Below are 20,332 nucleotides of genomic sequence, written 5' to 3' on the forward strand. Positions count from 1 at the left end.
CTATTACACTGTGCAACCAGCTCCTGTACTTCATTCCTACAGTACCAATCAAAAGTTTGTACACGCCAAGCCACCTACAAAACAGAGTGATAGAGTGTCTCATCACATGACCTGGCCACCTGACCAAAACCTAGTAGAGATGGTTTTGGAGGGGTTTGACTAGAGAGTGAAGGAAAATTAGTCAATGAGTGCTCAGAATATCCTTCAGGACACCTGGAAAAACATTTCAGGAAGCCACCTTATGAAACTGGAATAGAGGAGTCAGTAGGGTCAGCCAGTCCCTGGAGGAATTGGGGTTAAGGGCCTTGTTCAAGGGCCCAAGGGTGAGATCACTCTACCGACCGAGAGATTTTAACCATGTATTTGCTGATTCATCATTGTTCGTTATACAAAGAACTGTATTATCGTCTGCAAACTTGACAAAAAGATTACAGTCGCAGACAGGAGACCAGTCATGTATGCAAAAGGGTATAGAGAAATGAGCTAATCACACATCCTTGAGGAACGCTGGTGTAGCAGGATCAGTCCCTGTTTTGCCTGTTGCTTCCCTGTTTGGCCAGCAGGTGTTGTTAGCCATCCCATTCTTTTCCCTGCATTTCTCAAGGTGTAGCACCTCTTACAGGTGCTAAGCAGTAAGATGTTGTAAGCAGGTAAAACTGTATATTTTGATCTCAGAAACTCCAATTCTATATAAAAGCTAGACAAATTCAATACAAAATTGCTCATTTAAGGTTCATGTCCCGTTGTTGTCGCCATTTTGAAATATGTGTCTGCGTGAGTGTGCATGCGCAAGATTGGTGCTGTCTCAGGCAATCATTTCAGTCGCATTGTTCAAACAGGCCGGTCGTACGTACCAGAGCTGCGCTGTTTGTCGAACCGTTACAGATGGTGATACATGGTTATTTAGGTTCTTGCTCAATTCTCATTGTCTAAATGATTTATAACCCACTTATACTAATTTAAAATAGCGCTATAACAAAAAGAGCTAAATGTGTCCTAAATTCTTGGACGTTTCTACACGATAAGAAAAAACCCCTCTGCCTATCTAGCATGACAGTACATAGTCCGGGCACTTGCGGGTTTAATCTACCAAAGTTTTAAAAATGTTTTTTGATGTATGTTGCTAAATATCGTTCACTATTCCTACGGCTATTAAATTAATAATAAACTAACAAAATACAACTGAATTGTTTTTATTCCTTAAATGTTATTGTTTAAAATTTATACTAATGTGTCTTACATCTTTTCAAGTTATAGTGCCTTATTCCTTTTGATTAACCAGACATAGATAAATTTTGCTAAATGTAGCTAAACAATCCGGGGGTGTCGTGTTAGAGATCGACTTTTATTTAAGGGATATACTGTATGATGAAATAAGTTTCTATGCATTAAATGTTTTATTCAAATAAAACAAGAATTAAATAAATAAAACAAATTCAACAAAAACTTTGAATCGCAAATGTAAACTGAGCCCAAAAACTAATCAGATGTGCAAATATCTGCCGTTATTAAAAAAGACAATAGCCAAATATATACAACAAATGTTTAAATATCAAATTATTATAAAGAAACAATAACCGCTTAAAAACAGGAGAGAACCCTGAACGAAATACATTTAAACTAGCTGAACATCACAATTTAATACAATGGCTCAGAACAAACACACATATATAACACAAAATAAATGACATCAGTTACATTCTCCATCCTGCCAAAAATCTTGGTATTCGCTGTCTATTTTTAGCCGCCCGCTCCCGCTAGCGGCAACTTTAAAACCACCCGATCTCGCGAGATTTCCGTGGTGTCCCGTGGGACCCGCGGGATCCCAGTCCCAATGCAGGGCTCTAAATGCACACCCTCTACTCGTGAGACGGGAAATCCGAGCAATTGTAGCTGATGATTGACATCAGAATGGACGAATTAGAAGACCGTTTTCGCGGAAGGGGACGGGTCCAGTCGTTCAGGGCCGTGATAGATCGGCAATCAACGTGAGCTTCGGAGTAAGACGTCGGTTTTTGCGTTTAGCTTGAACATCTCAGAAGTAAGTAAGTAAGAATTATATCTCATACACTGTGTAGAATTATTAGATATGCGACTTTCTGATGGTGTGTTACTATCTGTAATAATGAACAAACGCTGGAGTTCCATAACCCGACATGTCGGCTCGACTGGGTCAGTGTCAGACTTGTCCCAGTACTTTTCACTTTGCCTTTGTTTCAGATTGTTCTCCAAGGAGGGCGGTTTTGGACTCCGAAATAGACCCCCAATCTGTCCCGGAAGGTGTGCGTGAGCTCCGGGCACTGTGACCCTGCTCCCGGGTGCTTCTTTCCAGTCTCCGTAGCTCGCAGCGCAATCGCTTCGTTTACGTTTCAGTGCGACCAGTGCTGTGTTTATGTCTTTGTTTGACGAAGTCAGTGAATACCTGGACGACAGGAGCGCCGGATGGGAAAGGTAAGCCTCGATTAATAGTGAGTGGGATGCATATGTGTATCAAGATGGCGTCTTCCAGCCCTTCACATCGCCGCCTTGATAAACCATGACGCACTATGCACCATTTCGATAAATTTGTATTTCGGCTTGCCTGGCATTATTTAAGGCCCCAAACGCTTCATGTCCAATAACGCGTTGCTCGGATCGAGTTTTATTAGTCTCCGGTAGTTGATTGTCTTATCTTAAGCAGTCCCGTTGTCTGCCATAGGAATCTGTATAGTTAGCCTGCTCTTCGCTTTTACCGGGTACATACGTAGAGCTCGCCACCTGCCAGATGACGAATTCAGACTGGCCGCTGCTCCTCTTATAATATGGACCCCTCGTTCCCTAATCGGGTTAACACTTACTTTGTTTACCTTAATCCAGTCCGGCGAAGCCACACTTGCCGTAATGTACTTTAGATCAGGCTTTGAATGGTGAATTAGCAATTTCTTATTCCTCCCTTTTCCGAAGTTCCCGTATCCACCACATGTGTAGTCAGTCAACTGGGTGTCCGTAAGGTCGACTTTGGCGATGTGTCAGTAGGTTGCGGCCCTTTGGGACTGTAATTAAAAAAAAAGTCATTGCTGGCTGCCCCTTAAGTGTCAACCTGTCCTAATTTTGGTTGCATCTGGCTTTTACATTGATGGTTCTTTCCTGTCCTATTCCTTTTCCCAGAGCTGTTGCAGAGCTGTGGGAAGCTGTTTTGGGGAAACTTAGCCTACGAGTGCGGGACCTACAGCCTCGGTGGCGAGACTCTTTTCATGTCAGAGACCGAGTGCTGGTGCAGTTGTTTATGTCCTCCGCCCTGCTGCTCACAGGAGACACCAAAAAGCTCCAGCTCGAGTTCTTGTCTTGCTGATAGATCTCGCAAAAGGTCAAAATGTCTGTCAACGTGAACCGCAGTGTGTCAGACCAATTCTACCGGTATAAAATGCCCCGTCTGATTGCTAAGGTGAGTAGATGTGGTGTGTGTGTATGTGTGGCTGGCTGTTAATGATAGGTGTTTGGTGACCTTGCTGTTGGCAAGTTAAATCACACATAAGAAAAAAGTCATAATGACTGAGAGGTAAAATGTAAATATGCAGCTATATTTTTGTTGTGATCATGCCCTATGGTTATAGGGGACTATGTGATTGGCTAGCTGTGGGTGTACAATACCTCTAATGACTGCTAAGCACACCATTTTTGGAAGGGGGAGGTGATGGGCATGTGACATCAGAGATTCATGCTGGATTCCATTTACCTTGGAGATCAGATGTCCGGGCTGGGAATGACGTCACATCTATGTTAACCATTTTCCAGTTCAAGTCGTCAGGAAGCCATTTTGCAATACCAGTTATAACCAGGTCCGTTGTTGGATATTGTTATCAGTACCACTTCATAACACATCACGTGGTATTTTGCACATACAAACACCACAGCAACCTGTCAACAGAGTTTGACAGTAGTGTGTCTGTCTGGTTAAATCAGACACAAATAAGACAAATGCTAATGAAAGATATATAACTCCAGCTTTCACTTCTGTCCATGAAGGCTGTTGCCATCTTTAATTATGAAGTTGGTTTCACAAAGGTTCCTCTGACTTTCTGAGTGAGATCTCTGACTTCACTGGTAATACCCAGCCCTATTGGACGCTTTCACACTGAAGTTCCAGAACCTGGTTCGAGTCCACTTTTGTATGTTGCTTTCACACAGTACAACAGGAACTGGGATCTTTATTACTAAATAAGAATGGGAGACACAAAAAGGTCATAGGTTAAACTTTCCTAGTTTCAACTAGGGACTCAGAAATTCTGACTTCTCAGTTCAATTTGGATTGACCGTCAGGTCTGTTCCTTTATAGAGTGCTGTGTGCTGGAGGGTTCGTACTGAGTGTCCTGAAGTCACATGACCATGCACTGGGTGCTTGTGGGGAGAAAGACTTGGATTTCACAGGCAGGGTTAACATCTCGCCCCCCCATTTGCTCCCAGGTGGAGGGTAAAGGGAATGGCATTAAGACGGTCATAGTCAACATGGTCGACATCGCAAAGGCATTGAACAGGCCTCCAACATGTGAGGACTTCCTTTGTTTGTTCATCTTTCATAAGAAGATGTTATAACCGTCTGTGTAACTCCTGCCTGCTCCCCATGAATACTACAGTCACAGCTGAATATAAGCTAATGTGCATCTCATACCATGTCTTGGGACTTTAAATAAAGTATCGACTGTTATCTAATTTTGATCCAAAATGATCTAATGTTACTCCCTCTGAGCAGTGCTGCCCCATTTAGGACTGGCATTGTCCATCCTGGTGCCAAACTTTTTCAGGCAAAGTCTCCAACTATGCCGTTGCCTCTAGATCCCACCAAGTTCTTTGGCTGCGAGCTGGGTGCCCAGACTCAGTTTGACACAAAGAATGACCGTTACATCGTTAATGGGTCTCACGAGGCGAACAAGCTGCAGGACATGCTGGATGGATTTATCCGCAGATTTGTGCTGTGCTCAGAGTGCGACAATCCTGAAACTGATCTGGTAAGCGAGTATTTAAGCTCTTTTGGTATCCCCACCGCCCCCCCCCCCCCAATCCGGAACTTTCAGTTAACCTCAGGGTAATGCTGCATATAGATGGTCAGAAGACTGAGGGATATTTAAAAGGCCCTATTATGTGTTTTTCTGGTGTTGCCCTTTCCATTGGTGGGTAAATGTTTATGTGTGAGACTCTCACCACAGAAACCAGTCTTCTCTAATCTTCCTGAAACAGTGTAAAATAGCACACAGTAGCTCAGGTAACTTGTATTTATCAATAAGTACAACGAGCAACTGTCTCTATGCTGTCATGGTTGAAAAAGTGTTCATAAAGCTACTGAAACAAAGTAAAATAGCAAAGCACAAGCTTAATATAAAGTTATAATATAATGTTTTCCATCCTTTTAGTACTTTTATTTCAGTACTGAACAGCCTGTCCTCTCTGAAAATGCTGTGCTGCTGGTGTCCATGTGGTGATTTAGAGCGTTGTGGTGCAGTCTGTTGTTTACAGCACATACCTTGGGCTATGGTTGTGTAACAGTATGCAAAATTCAGTACACCTTGGTTTTGGCTTCATGGTTTGGTGTAATTTCATTACTGTAGGGAAAGTGATTTGTTCTGAGATTATTTATTAAAACCGCAAACACAATTGGGGAAAGTTGCAAACCAGAGGCAATGCATCCGTCAGCGTGTCTGAATTGGGGAAAAACTGAGATGCTTATTTGCACATTATTTTACATGTTTATTGTAATTTGTAAAATAAATCCTGTACTCTCTACTACTGAGTGTGCTTGCACACCCCAAACTTTGTATTTATTTATCCATCCATCCATGTATTGGTAAAAGTGCCTCTACATGCCACCGGGAGACAAACTTGGAAGACAGTTTCTGCTTCAGTCCAGTCGTATACACACTTGGATGATGTCTCAAATGTGTTAGCCCGTTGGGTATATTTCCAACAGCATATCAGAGCTTGGTACTTCAGAATAGACACATTGTCTTGGTTTCACCAGCTACATTCTCCAGTGCTGGTGTAAATTGGGAGACCAAAATGTTTCCAAACCATCAATTTATAACTCACTGTAACCAGCATTAGCTGTAACCAACTCACAGCCACAGTTGGCATAATTTTCTTTCTATGTAATATCTACTTGTGAAGTTAGGTTCTGCCTGTGTCAAATGTATTCTAGTTTTATTGTGTGAACTGAACTTTGACAGCCCTGCTGGGTTATGGGGGGGCAGGCACATGTATCAGGGTTGCCTACGGCGTCCTCATATATTGTGGTATCTTCCAAGAGGTCATCATTAATCCTAGGGATTGGTTTTGGCAGGTACCTCAACATTGGGAAGTGGGATGATCGTAAAGGAGTCCGATAGCACAAATTCGTCCTTATGACGTGTGAAGTCTTTTGGCTTTGGGTTCTAAAATGGGGGAGGCGTTCTGTTCCAGCATATCAACCCAAAGAAGCAGACCATAGCCATCTCCTGCAAGGCCTGTGGCTACCGTGGTATGCTGGACACAAGGCATAAGCTCTGCACATTCGTCCTGAAGAATCCACCTGGTGAGGAGATAAATGTTTCCAAGGGCTGGTTTTCTGCTGTAGGGGTTCCTGGGAAAAGTATGGGCTAAAATGTGGCCATAAATCCCCAACATGTCTACTGTAGCATAGGATATGGAAACTGAATGCATGAAGTGGTCAGATCAGCCTGTCCCTTTGGGAGCTCTATGCTGGCACTTAATTTGGGTCAGTGATTCATGCTCTGAACCTGTGTCACTTCCAGAGAGCGACACCGGATCTGTCAAAAAAGAGAAGGAGAAAAAGAACCGCAAGAAGGACCGGGAGAGCTCCAATGGTGGCGAAACAGGAAATAATGAGATTAATGCCCCAGATGTGGTGGTGAGTGTCTCTGTTACCTCATCATCTGAGTGGGGTGGGATGTTGATGTGGATTCATCAGGTCGTTCTGTGGGTGGGGTCACCAGCAGGATGGAGATGATGATGATGATGACTGGGCTGAAGAGACCACAGAGGAGGCACAGCGACGTAGGATGGAAGAGATCAGCAATCATGCCAAGAATCTGACCTTAAGTGATGATCTGGACAAGACTTTGGAGGAACGAGTCAATTTGTTCTACAGTTTTGTCAAGGTGGGAATGACGTGCAGCTTCTGCAAGATTAGATCCTCAGTGGTTGCCTATCATCAATGAGCGCTTCTACACAAAAAGAACTTTTCAGGAAGTAGAATCTTTTTCAGATCTCATTGCGCGAGGCTGGCCAGACAGGACTAGCGATCATAGACCGTCAAAGGCATATGATTTTAATTTTTTTGCAATCTTGGCATAATATGAATTAGGGCTGAAACAATTCCTCGAATAACTCGATTACAAACAATCCTCCATGCAAATTCTTTGCTTCGATGCTTCGTGTAATCCGCACGACTATGTACTGCTTAGTGATCACCGTGTTTCACTCGGAGGATTATTACTGTCGCACAGTGTGCTTCCGCTGCATTACGTGTAGCAGGTTTGATTTGATGGCACAATGGAGGAAGACAGGGAAAATAGCGAGGAAAGTCAGAGAAAGACGTAAAATGTCTAAAGTTTGGGACCATTTCAAACAAAAGAAAAGCGGAAATACTATACAGCGTGTCCATTGTAAATCCGAATTAGCTTACCACAATAGCACAACGTTAATGATTCAACATCTCAACAGAAAGCACCCAGTCTATGCATCCAGTCCACAGAGCGGAACCAGTACCTGGTAAGCGCGAGTGTTTCACTCATATCTGTGGCTAAAATAAACCTGCGATAGAAACGTATTTATGGGCATATGTGTGAATATAGAAAGTATGAGATGCAGCCCATATTTTTCCTCAATAAAGACGCTGATAACACAACAGCGGTGAAAATGATGCTGTCGTAGTTAACATGGAGCTGGAGCCTGTCTATACACAAAGACACAAAGAGAGAATGGAACATTCAGGTGGAGGGAAGGAAAACAACAGTGCTTGTAATCACTACTAAACCCTCACTGGTAAAAAGCTGGCGAGAGTCCTTAATCAAACCAGCTGCTCAACAAGCTGAAAGGTGAAGAAAAGCGATGTTTTCAGCTGCTCCCATCCACCGCCCTTGTCGTCCGCAGCAGCAAGGCTACAATAAAGCTGAACAAGTTAAAATATAAGCTGGTTGGATGCAGATAAACTGTTAGCTTAGTTTGACACAATATTTAAATTTGGCAAGTTGCAGCAGGCTGACGGCAGCCGTCACACTTTGTCGCAGTGATACCTGCAGCATGTAGGGGTGAGTCTAAAGGGGAGCATGGGGTGTACTCAACTAGATCTATTTCAAGGCTTTAGTAATATTATTGTGCAGATTTTGATTAATATGAATAATATTACATAATTATAAATAATATAAATATAACACAAAAATTACCTACCCCCCTCCCCCAACAGTCTTGGGCTAGTGAAACTCTGAGACGCTGAATTATCCAACCGCCACATGCTCCTTTAAAGGCTTACACACACACCCATTCTCTAACACACTTGAACACACACACTCTCACTTACACACACATGAACATGCACACAGCATTCCTACCTCATCCAGCAGATACAATCCTGTCTGAACGTTTTTTTTATGCCTCCTATAAATGTACAAGAACACAGAGTAAAGGCCATTTTAATTTATGCCTTAGTTTGATTACATGTATACCTTTTTTCAGTACATTTATTTGACATTTTATTTTTGCATTTAAGAAAGTTTCCTTTTAAAAAGCAAAACAAATATGTACATAAATGCACTAAAAGGGTTTAGTTCTTTTGTCAGTTGTTGTATAGAGTTCAATCAAAAATGTTCCTAAAACAGAAACCCATGAGATTGCTCTTTAATAAAACAAAAGTATTTCTTATCCGATTTACTAAAATAATCAATAGCTGCAGCCCTAATAATTTGCAATATGCAATTAAGATCAATTTGAATCAGAAAATATTTTTTTTTCTTTAAATTTCAAGTTTTTGTTCATTCAGTATTGATTATCTTAAGCTCCCTTGGCACTATAGCTTTATTTCTCCCTCTTTTGGGAGCTGTTGCTCACTTCATCTCTCTGCCCTGACAGCAAAAGAAGGACAGTGGTACTATTGGTTCCGCTGATAAGGAAATCCTGGCAGAGGCTGAGCGCCTGGACGTGAAGGCAATGGGCCCACTGATCCTGAGCGAGCTGCTCTTTGATGAGAACATCCGTGACCAGATCAAGATGTACAAGCGCCACTTCTTGCGGGTGAATGTCACTTCCTGCTTAATTGATGGTCAATGTGCAGGTGGCCTTTTGGCCAGTTTGAAGTTTTAAATTAAATGTAGCACTCGTATCTAAATTGATGTACATGTGATGCAAATAGCACGTTTCAAACATACTGTCAAGGAGTTGTCTAGGACAAAGTGCAGCTAGGCTGAGCTTCCAGTGAACGCCCAAGTAAGCAGTATTGGGGCAAGAGCTACACAGCACCTTCCAGACAAAGTAAAAACCTAATCAGAAAATGCGACATTTAACAGCATTCAATGAACTTGGAATGACATGTTAATTTAGGTTCTCATTTTATCTGTGCCATATATGGGAATTTCTGCCTGAAGTTATGAACTTCTATGATATTTCTGGTGTAGCTTAGCATTCAGAAAGGGGTTAGTTGTTTGAAAGATGGGAATTTTTCAACTTCAGCTGGATTCTACTACTAGCCCCTTGCTGTAGTGAGATGAATTTACCTGCTACCCTCTTGTTGTCAGTTCTGTCATGACAACAAGAAGGCTCAGAAGTACCTGCTGGGTGGCTTCGAGTGTGTGGTAAAGCTGCACCAGGCCCAGCTGCTGCCACGCATTCCCATCCTGCTGAAAGACATGTATGATGCCGACCTGCTGGCTGAAGATGTCATCTTGGCCTGGGCCGAAAAGGTATTTGGCTCGGTGATATTCCTGCTCTTTGGTTCCAAATGACTGCCCTCCCCCAAAAAAAATGTTTTATACTGAACATGAAAATGTTTTGCTGCAGGTGTCCAAAAAGTACATCTCTAAGGAGCTTGCTAAAGAGATCCATGCCAAAGCAGCTCCCTTTATCAAGTGGCTGAAGGAGGCTGAGGAGGAGTCCGAGGGCAGTGAGCAGGAGGAAGATGTGGAGAATGTGGAGGTGTGTTTGAGCTTGCATCAGCATTGTGTGTGTGTGTGTGTGTGTGTGTGTGTGTGTGTGTGTTTTTATTGTTGGTAAGCTGATGTCTGCAGATAGCCAGCAGATAGGACGGTAACCTCTCATAACCTGTCACCCTTCCTTCTAAGGTTGTTTACTCCTCCTCGGCCCGTGAGCTGAAGATGGAGACGGTGAAACCAGAGGAGCTGGACAAGGAGGATTATGACATTGACATTGATGCCATTTAGGCAACTTGATCAGAGCTGTGCAGAGCCCCCGCTTGTTTCAGTAGCACCCCTATTTTTAATTGTCCTTTAGTGCCTAGGAATGCTGGAATGTAGTTGAGGGAGGAGGGTAGAGCGATTGTGCTTGCTGTTCTGTCTGCAGTGACTAAATGGGCTTGCTTCTCTGGATTCTGGCCTGTGATTTTTCTCCTCCGCAAAATAGTTTGTGGCACTTGAGACATACTCTAAGTTGTGTAAACAGAGTATATTTATATCATTGATCAGACATATGCTTGCTTGCACATTGTAATTTGCCAATAAGTTTATTCAATAAAACAAAACAAAGTGTTTGTATGCCTTGGTGTCATTAAAATGAAGATCTTAATTTAAGGTACTGAAGCTTCCTGAATTTATCATACTGAAGCTATAATGTTTTTCTGGATTTCCTTTGTTACTCATGCAGTACATCCACCTAGACATACAGCTCAGTGTTGCTTTGGGGGGGGGGATCACAACAAAAATGTTCAACTAAATGAGGCAAATTATAGCTGGATGTTCTTGATATGAAGCAAGAGTACTGGCAGCATCTGATCTTGGAAGGCCATGAGGACTGTAGGGTAATTGCATGCATCTGGATAACCATCTGCAGTGAGTTCATGCTTGTACAGTCCAGCCGCAGGGGTTGTTTACTGGGTTGCTCTCCGCTGAGATTCCTACGCCAATAAACTTAAACAAATTTTAGCATTGTAATGCTTATCTTTAGGCACCAGGTGGTGCTAATCATGAGGTTAAGCAAAAAAAATCGAAGGAGCAGTTTAAAACCCAAATCCGTAAATAGTCTTCCTCTGGTAGTGTGGGTTTCCTTCAGGTTTCTACTGCAGTCCATAAATGTATTAACGTGATGTCTCTAAATTGCACCAAGTGCGATTGGCTGTATAAGTGTGTAATCAATGACGGCTTGGTATGCAGGTGGTTTTACTTATTCATGAATGTTTAATTGTGCATGTGTACATGCATTATTCCTTTATGTTGTTTTCTGTTGTGTTTCTACTATGGAATTGAGAACCAGTGAGAAGAGGAGTTGTATGCCATATATCTGTAATTGAACATTACTTACAAAAGTCAAGATGGGATATATGGAGCTCCTGAACGGGCCTTGACAGAAAGATGAGCTTCCTGGCTGCAGCATGAATCACCTGGGCCTTTGGCTGTGCAGTGTGCTTTCTTGACTGTAGAACTTACTGGAAGCTTCACAAAGATTCCTCTGTTGACAGGTGGTGAGTGTTAGGTGTGGGCTACAGCTTCCCTGTCATAAGCCCTGCCTCTGAGGACAATTTATGTTGTATGTTTAAAGGAACTTAAAAGATCTCTCTCCCAGGAGTCCCGCACTCAGGCCTGGGAAAAGACCAATGATGATCTGCACTGATTTGAGTGGAACCATTTCTCTAAGCAAGAAAAGAATCAATTTAATTCATTAGTTTTTAAAAACAAAACTTCCCAATCTTCCTTGGTTCAGTGTTTTGGTGGTGCATCCATTGATATCCTTGAGTTTTTGCTTTTTCTAAATGAATTTTAGTCTTAATTTTGCTGAAAACCATAGTCACGAAACTTCCCTTATGCAGAATCCACTGCATGATCATTAGCTATAGAATCACCCTTCTGTTATTTATAGAGCTGTCAAAATGTGTCAGTTGGACTCGACTACTCGATTAAAAATCCATCTTCAGATCAGATTCACTTTTATTGTTATGCAGAGTACATGTACACTGCCAATGAAATGAAGTCAGTAGTGTCTGATCAGAAATGCAAGAATAGCATGATTTACAGAGAGTACCGTAATAATACTATATATTACCATACAGTGCAGGTGTGTAGAGCATGTACCAGGAGGATTACATAGGGTCTGCCATATATGGGAATATATAGCATAGGTATGTACAGATATACAAATATACAAGTATATACAGAACTAACAGGAGCTATATATACAGGTCCTTTTCAAAAAATTAGCATATTGTGAAAAAGTTCATTATTTTCTGTAATGTACTGATAAACATTAGACTTTCATATATTTTAGATTCATTACACACAACTGAAGTAGTTCAAGCCTTTTATTGTTTTAATATTGATGATTTTGGCATACAGCTCATGAAAAACCCAAAATTCCTGTCTCAAAAAATTAGCATATTTCATCCGACCAATAAAAAAGTGTTTTTAATACCAAAAAAGTCAACCTTCAAATAATTATGTTCAGTTATGCACTCAATACTTGGTCGGGAATCCTTTTGCAGAAATTACTGCTTCAATGCGGCGTGGCATGGAGGCAATCAGCCTGTGGCACTGCTGAGGTGTTATGGAGGTCCAGGATGCTTCGATAGCGGCCTTAAGCTCATCCAGAGTGTTGGGTCTTGCGTCTCTCAACTTTCTCTTCAGAATATCCCACAGATTCTCTATGGGGTTCAGGTCAGGAGAGTTGGCAGGCCAATTGAGCACAGTAATACCATGGTCAGTAAACCATTTACCAGTGGTTTTGGCACTGTGAGCAGGTGCCAGGTCGTGCTGAAAAATGAAATCTTCATCTCCATAAAGCTTTTCAGCAGGTGCTGCACCTTGTCCCTATAGGTGGCCTCATTGCTGCTTCTTATTAGCCCTGTTCCGTTATTTGAAATACATATTGTGTAATGTTTTAGTCAGTTTAATATTTTCTTGTAACTTGCTGAGTCCCTTTAAGTGTTCGCCTACGTGCTTGCGTATTCATCACATACAGTAACCACACTTAGGCATTAGAGCTAGTAGTGGAATGAGCTGCACACAAACACTAAATGTGCTCTTACTACAGCGTTTGCAAACATCTTGTGCCTTCAGTAGCATCTCGGGTATGTATTGTGTTATTTTATCTGCGAGCACCGATCCTTGTTTTGATATTTGTATATTGCACTGTTTATGTATGTACATGAAACACAACTCGCCTGTAAGTAATGGTAGCATTTTTGTACTTTCAGTTTTACACTTTCCCTGCTCAGTAAACCTGTGGACAAAGGAACACGCTGTCTTCAGAGTCTTGATGTGGGAAAGAGTTAGCTGGCTGTCTAGTTATATACAGGACGTGTAACGAGGGCAGCACAAGCCCTTGCCATTCATTTGTTATTTGCGAACTTTATGATGGTGTTGGAAACCTACTGTATGTGGGGATGAGTGAAAAGGGAGCAGAAGAGAGGACTCAGAACATAGGCTTGTGGCATACCTATATTTAAAGTGAGAGTGGAGGAAGTGAGGGTGTCTACACTAACACCAAAACTGCAATGCAACTAAACTCACTCACAGCGCACATATGTTTGGCCAGTGTCTACCCGCTGTACACAAATTACTTCTAAACAATGTAATACTGAAGTCGTTTGGCAAGATGTCTATGTGAGGTCAGTGTTGGATCTGCAGAATTTAGTTGCTTAATGCATGTGACTTCGCATATTACATTGTTTAGACATAACTTGTGATCAGATGTTTGTGTGCCCACAGGGAAAATATAACATGGAAGTGTGACGGACTCGCCAAATAATGCGAGGCTAACCATAAATCACTATAAGCTAGTTTTTTGGACCTCCTGCGTGCCACAGGCTGCCGTCATGGGTGTACTTGTTCCTGTAGTGCTGGGATATCAGCTGACCTCTCCCTGGCCCTTTCACAGAGCACTGCCCAGCCTTCTCTGGTGGCCTCCCTATAAACAGGTGTGTCAGAAAGAGGGGACACGTGAACCCTCCAAATTTCGGCAGACAAAATTTGGCACCAGGATGGACGGATGGACAGATGGATAAACAAACAAACAAACCGATATTGTGTTCCTTATTTTTCATTACAAATCCACTATTACTGAGACCAATTTGTTGCACATGCAGAGCAGAAGGACGAAACATACACCTAACTAAGATTGCAGTCCTGTGTCAGACAAGCTTTGCCCTAAACAGTGCTAGTCTTATTTTAAATGATGGAATCTATATAATTTTAAAATTATTTTTAAATCTTTCATCATTGCATTCTTTCTCAACGCTTCTATGAATAATGCACGTGTACCCATTGCAATGTCACAATATACAAATTTGGTTCCTCCATTTCAAACTCCTTCCAACGCCACTGTCCATAAGTATGGGTCTTCTGGATAGGACGGAGAGAAGCAGACTAGGATTTAATGAAGCTTCATAAACGCCACTTAGATTCATGCACATGGACCAATGAACAAGTTTTTTCTCACTGTCTAAACTGGTACAGTGATACACTTAGAAAGGGCTAAGATATCACACTAAAACTCCAAATGTAAACAAACGGTTGTCTGCATCTCCAAGAAGGAAAATGTATAATAATTTAATGCTTAGGGCAGTGATTCTCAAACTCGGTCCTCGGGACCCCCTGCCCTGCTTGTTTTCCAGCTATCCCTGCCCTACATACTGCTGATTACCTGGATCAGGTGTGTTCAGTCAGTCAGAAGCTGAAAGACAGCTGGGACTTGTGTGTGGGGCAGGGATAGCAGGAAAACAAGCAGGGCAGTGGGTCCTGAGGACCGAGTTTGAGAACCACTGGCTTAGGGTGACCAGATAATCCATGTTCTAGGGCTTCTAGCTAGAACAGTATTTGTAAACTACCATTTCAATCAAAAGGACCCGGATTTCACTTAAGCACAGAGTTCTTGCTCTGTGGTGATTGGTCCGTCTTCTGTAATCATGCATAGGTCACAATGTTACTGTGTAACAGCTTGATGAGTCTTTCAATCAAGGAAACAAACCAGTCAAAGCACAAGAACTGAACTATTTAGTCAAGCACATGAGCACTACAGTTTTAAAGTTGTTTGTAAAACCTGAAGAAGCTGAAAGTGTCTTCGCTGATAAAGATTATCTGGTCACCCTATTGACACCGCAATGTATGTACGTACAATCCACCTTCTACCATACTATATTTATCCCTCACTATGTATACGTATGTAATATGTACACACAGAATGTGTAAAAAATTAAGGAGGGATACGAATTACACAATTCACATTGGACTACATGCAGGCATCGTTACGACATACGAATTAAATTTACGTTAAACGCATGTTTGAAAGTTTAAATCTTCACTAGTAACATAAATGGCCAGGATGCGGAGGAGAGCTAGTCGCAGGAGAATGTCAATTGTTATGAAGCTGACAGAACCTGGCTGAACATAAGGGCATGAGGGACGATGATAAGCATGCACTAAGCGAGCACTGTCTTGCAGGCTCTGCAATCGCCCTAGCAACAGCAAACAGCACCGCTCCTGCAGCAGCGCCAATGAGCTCTGGCAGCCGCCGTTTCGCTCACTTCCTCTAGGTGCTCTATAGCCAAGCGATCGGCCATCTTGGATCCAGCCATCAGATTTTTGTTTTACTCTGGAGCAACTGAGCCTGCAGCAGAGTGGACATGATAGGGAGACGGTGCGCGTCTAATTCTGCGGACCCCACAGCGGCAAAGAGGCGGATATATTCGGCTTTACACGAAGCATCCTCCCCATGCACGTTCCATATCCTTGTCTGAATGCCGTGCTGTTATTGCGGGCCTTTTAGTGTTTTAGTCCTGTCATTAGGCCATGGGAGGAGGGGGGAATCCTGACAACTAACGGAGAGAAAAGGTTTGAGGTTTAAAGGTATAAACTGATTTAAGCGATTTTGCGGAATGAGTGGCCTTTGCGGAAACGCTGTGCACGCTAGCTAGGGCAGCTACGCTCAAGGATAATGTGAGGCTAGTGCGGCTCTTGGCTTGTGCACAGTCGATGTGCGACCGGGACTCCGCACATTAGGTTACCCTACTGAATTCTGGCTTTGGATCTCGGTTCAGACTCATAATCGAGCCCATGTTCTGCATCTGCAAGCCCAGAACTGCCTATCACCTTTCCAGCTAAGGTGCTGCACGATCAAATCTCTCCGGGGAACTGATAAAAATGTCAACGAGAACACCTTTGCCTACAGTCAATGAGCGAGAGACGGAAAATGTAAGTATATTCAAATGCTCTTTCCAGTAAAGTCTCACATTTTCTTTATGCGCAATATTGACAGCATGCTGTGTCACAGAATAACTGGCTCCATATGATCCACGCATACTGAGAGCTCATTTCTCCCCCAACGATGTCTGTTATCACTGTCAGCGGACGGACGGACAAAAACGTGTGTGAGGCTCCTTATCACCTTGCACCGATGTCAATTCCTTCTGTGTACGTAGATTTATGAGGCTGCTGTGCATCGGTTGCACGCCGCTCCCATCGGCCCAGGACTTATACTCCTGCCTTCAAAACTGTAGCACAGAAATGATGCCAAGTTGATCTGAGCGACAGAGAGCATCAGGGCTCTTTTTCGCGTGTAATACTGACGTACGAGACCTGCGGGATCTCTGGGCACGATTTAGTCGATGCTGATTCCTCTCTCTGCGTCAAACTGACTGTCACCGGAGGCCGTCCCGCGGATCCCATATTTAAAACAGCCCAAGTTGCATAGCGTTTCTTCCACATCAGTCAGAGACTGGATATGCATTACGATGACATAGCTTAAAGTGTATTTATAAATGTGCGTTTTAAATAGCGAAATTATGGATGAGGTGGGTCAGATGCACTGGCCAAATTTCGTCAAGCGGACACCAGTTCATCGTTGCATACTCTAATTAGGATATTATCGACCGCGTATTACCGTAATAAGTCTACAATACATTAGTTTTAATGCATTTAACATGCAGGTGTAATAGACAACTTTAAATCTCTTACTTTTTAAGTTTGGTAAACGTCTGCACGCTAAATATACGGTAATATTATAGCGTGTGATTGGTTCCTAATTTCAGCATTAGTGCCGGGATTTTGCGGCGATCACGTATCAGGGAAGCTTGCTGGAGAATATGCCATATATCCTAAGCATGTCGCTTGGCTTTGGGAAGCATCGGCACTGAGAAGTGCCAGTCGCTCGCTGTAATAAGGGAGACCGGCGATCCCACCCCTCCGAAACTGACAGGTAGCGGCGTGCTTTGACGCCTTTCTGAGCTTTCGGCGAAGACGTACGGATCAATGAACCAGTCGCACAAAAGCCAGAAGCCAATCTGCTTCGATGCCATTCAGATCGCCAATGCGAAGATGAAGGGCACGCACTCAGTCAAGAGGCACCGCATCACTATAGTAAGTTCCTTATAATAATCATAATAATAATAATACTAACAACATTTTAAATATGTCTGCCTGAGGGTTATACCTCTGTGCTTTTCCAAGGGCAATTTTTTTAACTTGATTTGGAAATATTTTGCTTTGTACAAATATTTTGAGCGTGGAAATAGTTTTACCATGTGTGTTCTATCACGTTTTTATGTATATAGGAAAAATATATTGTATAAACCGATTCTATGCTTTTTACGGGCGCTAATTGGAACTAATTTCGAAATGTGCCAAATAAAGTCACGATCCGTAAACTTGCCTATAAACTATAGAAAACTAGTTGGTAATTTCGGGGCATAGAGTAAGGCACTTCCATTTTTATATAAACCACATTTAATGATCCAGGAAGGAAGTGTGGGTAGATCTCAGTAAGTGTATCCATAATTCAGTTATCGTATTTATCTGCTTAATGGTTGAACGACACAGTGATATGAGGGGAAACGATGTGCATCAGAAGAGATTATATCTAGAAATCATACTTCTGATTGGATTTAGTAAAACAGAATAGGAGCTTTTTGCATTGATTAAAACACACACACACACACACACAGCACAAACATTTTAACCAGTTCAGTCGTTCCATGGTGAAAAAAACCCCCACCTTATTTATTTATTAATTGTCAGTGGGCTATACCGCATGGCTGTCCACGTAATACCCTGCGAGACTGGAGTGGGAGGCCGTTATTTGTGAAGATGTCCTCCGTTTGCACTTACACTTGGAAAAAGAAGCACATGGGCATATTTTTGCAACAAATTGCAAAAAAAAGATTTAATAATCACTGCTGCTTAATGGGAAAAGTGATTTAAAACCCAAATTTCAAGTGACATAATGATCTTTCAGCCTGTCTTTGTCTTTAATATGATGAAACCTTTAAGGTAAATTTAAATACATTTTATTTTGGAAGTCAAATTACAGTCTTTAAGCAAGGGGGACTGTCAACCATAATTTGACAGTACGTTTGAAAATGCTGAGACACGCAGTGAATTAATTTGTGATTTAATAAGCGGACTGTGTAATATATAGGAAAATGGTGCTTCCTACTTGGTTGTGGATATTACAGGAACATTATTGGTAAAGAGATTGAGTTTATCATTAAACAGATATGTGCGTTGATTGTTAATTTGGGTGGAGGCTGAAGTGGGGGGGGGGGGGCTATGTAGGAGTGTTAAAGGCAGCAGTCTGTAGCTGTGGGGTCCGGCAGTCTGGGACGTCTCTGCCCCACATGCAGAATGTGCATGCTGAAATGAGGCACAAATAATCCATATAGACGTAATCCTTATAGGGCTGTGCTTGTCTTTATAGCAGTGATCTCCAACCTTTTAGACAGTAAGAGCTACTTTTAAAAGGAAATGATCAGGGGAGCTACTTAACCATGATGGTGACTTTTGCAGATGGGGGGGGGGGGGGGTAAAGGTGATGGTTTTGTCATGATCGACTAGGAATGTCTTGAAAATCAGCATGTCGATCACAATTGACCGGTTGGTGTCAACTTCTTTACAGCAATGCTGTTTGTAAAACATCAAATCATTGTGATTCAAGGAAAATTTTATATCCATCTGCAGTTAATGACATTGCACATCTAAACAAATGTGGTCAGTTCTAATGAATGTTATACACAGGATATGACATGAATTTAACTAGCAATAATGGATGTTTGTGACCTTGGTGTCCTGGAAATAAAAGTAATTGATTTACTTTGTGTATTTTTGATTCTGTTTGAATCAAAATCTGGTTTGAATATGGCAGTGTCTTCCTGCTTGTGCTGTTATCTGGCAAGAACATACATGGATTCATTTTACTTGCATGTGGAATTCTTTTATCTAATGTTTATAACCTAACTTTGTTTTGAATGGTAACCATTTATTCACCGATATCTATTTCCAAAGTCCTTAAAATGCCAGTTTGTGTGCTCCTCATGGAGAATTTGGGCATTTCCCCAGCATTACGGTAGAGTGTCTTCTCAGACAATGAAGGCAGCTTCTCCCAGACTGCGAGTGTGCTCAGAGCTCCCCGGCTAGGCTTTTGTTGCCCTCACGCTTCTCGCATTCCCTTCCTTAGCACACCTCACATGGCGATGGACGAACTGAGGTCGTAGCGTTCTCGGGCCGCTCCGGTGCTCGCAGCCGCAACTCCACCTCCTCGGCCGATGAGCAGCCACACGTCGGCAACTATCGACTGCTCAAGACCATCGGCAAAGGCAATTTTGCCAAGGTCAAGTTGGCGCGGCACATACTCACTGGCAGAGAGGTGAGGGGGCACAGCCTGGGTCTGGGGAGGTGAGGCTTTGGGCCCGCAGGTGTCCTAAGCATTTCATTTGCTAAGAGTCTTTGCTGCCCAAGTGGCACCCCCTACTGTGTCTAGATTTTGCTGGTTTCAATTTGCAGGAGTATAATTAATTTAATGGCTTTAAATTGCTTTGTGGCATCCAGGATTTGATAGATGCTTATACTTGAATGAAGCTCAAAACACTTTCCTCTAATTGATGTATTGGTCTTTGCCCATTCTTGAGATTAAAAAAGTCTGTGTAGCCATCTCTGTGCTGCAAGATGCTTGTCACACAGTAATACAGCTTTTCTCACTGCATGCAGGTTGCAATCAAAATCATCGATAAGACGCAGCTGAATCCCACCAGCCTTCAGAAGGTGAGCCACCCTGCTCTGCATGGCTGGGGATGTTCATGCGAGATTTTCTGAGTTGCACATTCTTGGAGTATCCTTGAAATGGATACTGGAACCTTCCACCCAGCAGCAGTTATGCGTGA

At 42.4% G+C, this 20,332-nt stretch overlaps 2 protein-coding genes across 20 annotated transcripts in view; both read left to right on the plus strand.

Moving 5' to 3' along the window:
• The first annotated feature begins 1,888 nt into the window (after nucleotides 1–1,888).
• LOC125720881 (eukaryotic translation initiation factor 5-like) lies at nucleotides 1,889–10,726 on the plus strand. 3 transcript variants are annotated; one of them, XM_048996781.1, is made up of 12 exons: nucleotides 1,889–2,041; nucleotides 2,221–2,451; nucleotides 3,148–3,424; nucleotides 4,444–4,525; nucleotides 4,813–4,985; nucleotides 6,430–6,541; nucleotides 6,762–6,877; nucleotides 6,963–7,127; nucleotides 9,097–9,258; nucleotides 9,759–9,923; nucleotides 10,021–10,155; nucleotides 10,302–10,726. In XM_048996781.1, exons 3-12 carry the CDS (start codon nucleotides 3,353–3,355, stop codon nucleotides 10,398–10,400), a joined length of 1,281 nt encoding a protein of 426 aa, XP_048852738.1. In that variant the 5' UTR covers nucleotides 1,889–2,041; nucleotides 2,221–2,451; nucleotides 3,148–3,352; the 3' UTR covers nucleotides 10,401–10,726. The 3 variants fall into 3 exon arrangements, with proteins under 3 accessions (XP_048852738.1, XP_048852737.1, XP_048852739.1); XM_048996780.1 differs by having other exon boundaries at nucleotides 1,909–2,045; XM_048996782.1 differs by having other exon boundaries at nucleotides 1,909–2,045; nucleotides 6,966–7,127.
• Nucleotides 10,727–15,695: 4,969 nt separating this feature from the next.
• LOC125720870 (MAP/microtubule affinity-regulating kinase 3-like) overlaps nucleotides 15,696–20,332 on the plus strand; it is a 57,460-nt gene continuing 52,823 nt past the window's right edge. For 10 of the 17 annotated variants that reach the window (XR_007385584.1, XM_048996749.1, XM_048996747.1 and 7 more), the window contains exons 1-4: nucleotides 15,696–16,373; nucleotides 17,481–17,537; nucleotides 19,630–19,818; nucleotides 20,160–20,213. Coding sequence is in view for 16 of the 17 variants with exons in the window: in XM_048996749.1 (XP_048852706.1) it covers nucleotides 16,323–16,373; nucleotides 17,481–17,537; nucleotides 19,630–19,818; nucleotides 20,160–20,213 (351 nt within the window). In the remaining variant the exon portion in view is untranslated. The remainder of the gene's footprint in view (nucleotides 16,374–17,480; nucleotides 17,538–19,629; nucleotides 19,819–20,159; nucleotides 20,214–20,332) is intronic. The other 7 variants (XM_048996753.1, XM_048996764.1, XM_048996752.1 and 4 more) reach the window with 3 other exon arrangements.

The sequence above is a fragment of the Brienomyrus brachyistius genome, unplaced genomic scaffold (assembly GCF_023856365.1).
Source record: "Brienomyrus brachyistius isolate T26 unplaced genomic scaffold, BBRACH_0.4 scaffold27, whole genome shotgun sequence".
NCBI classification, from domain to species: Eukaryota; Metazoa; Chordata; class Actinopteri; order Osteoglossiformes; family Mormyridae; genus Brienomyrus; species Brienomyrus brachyistius.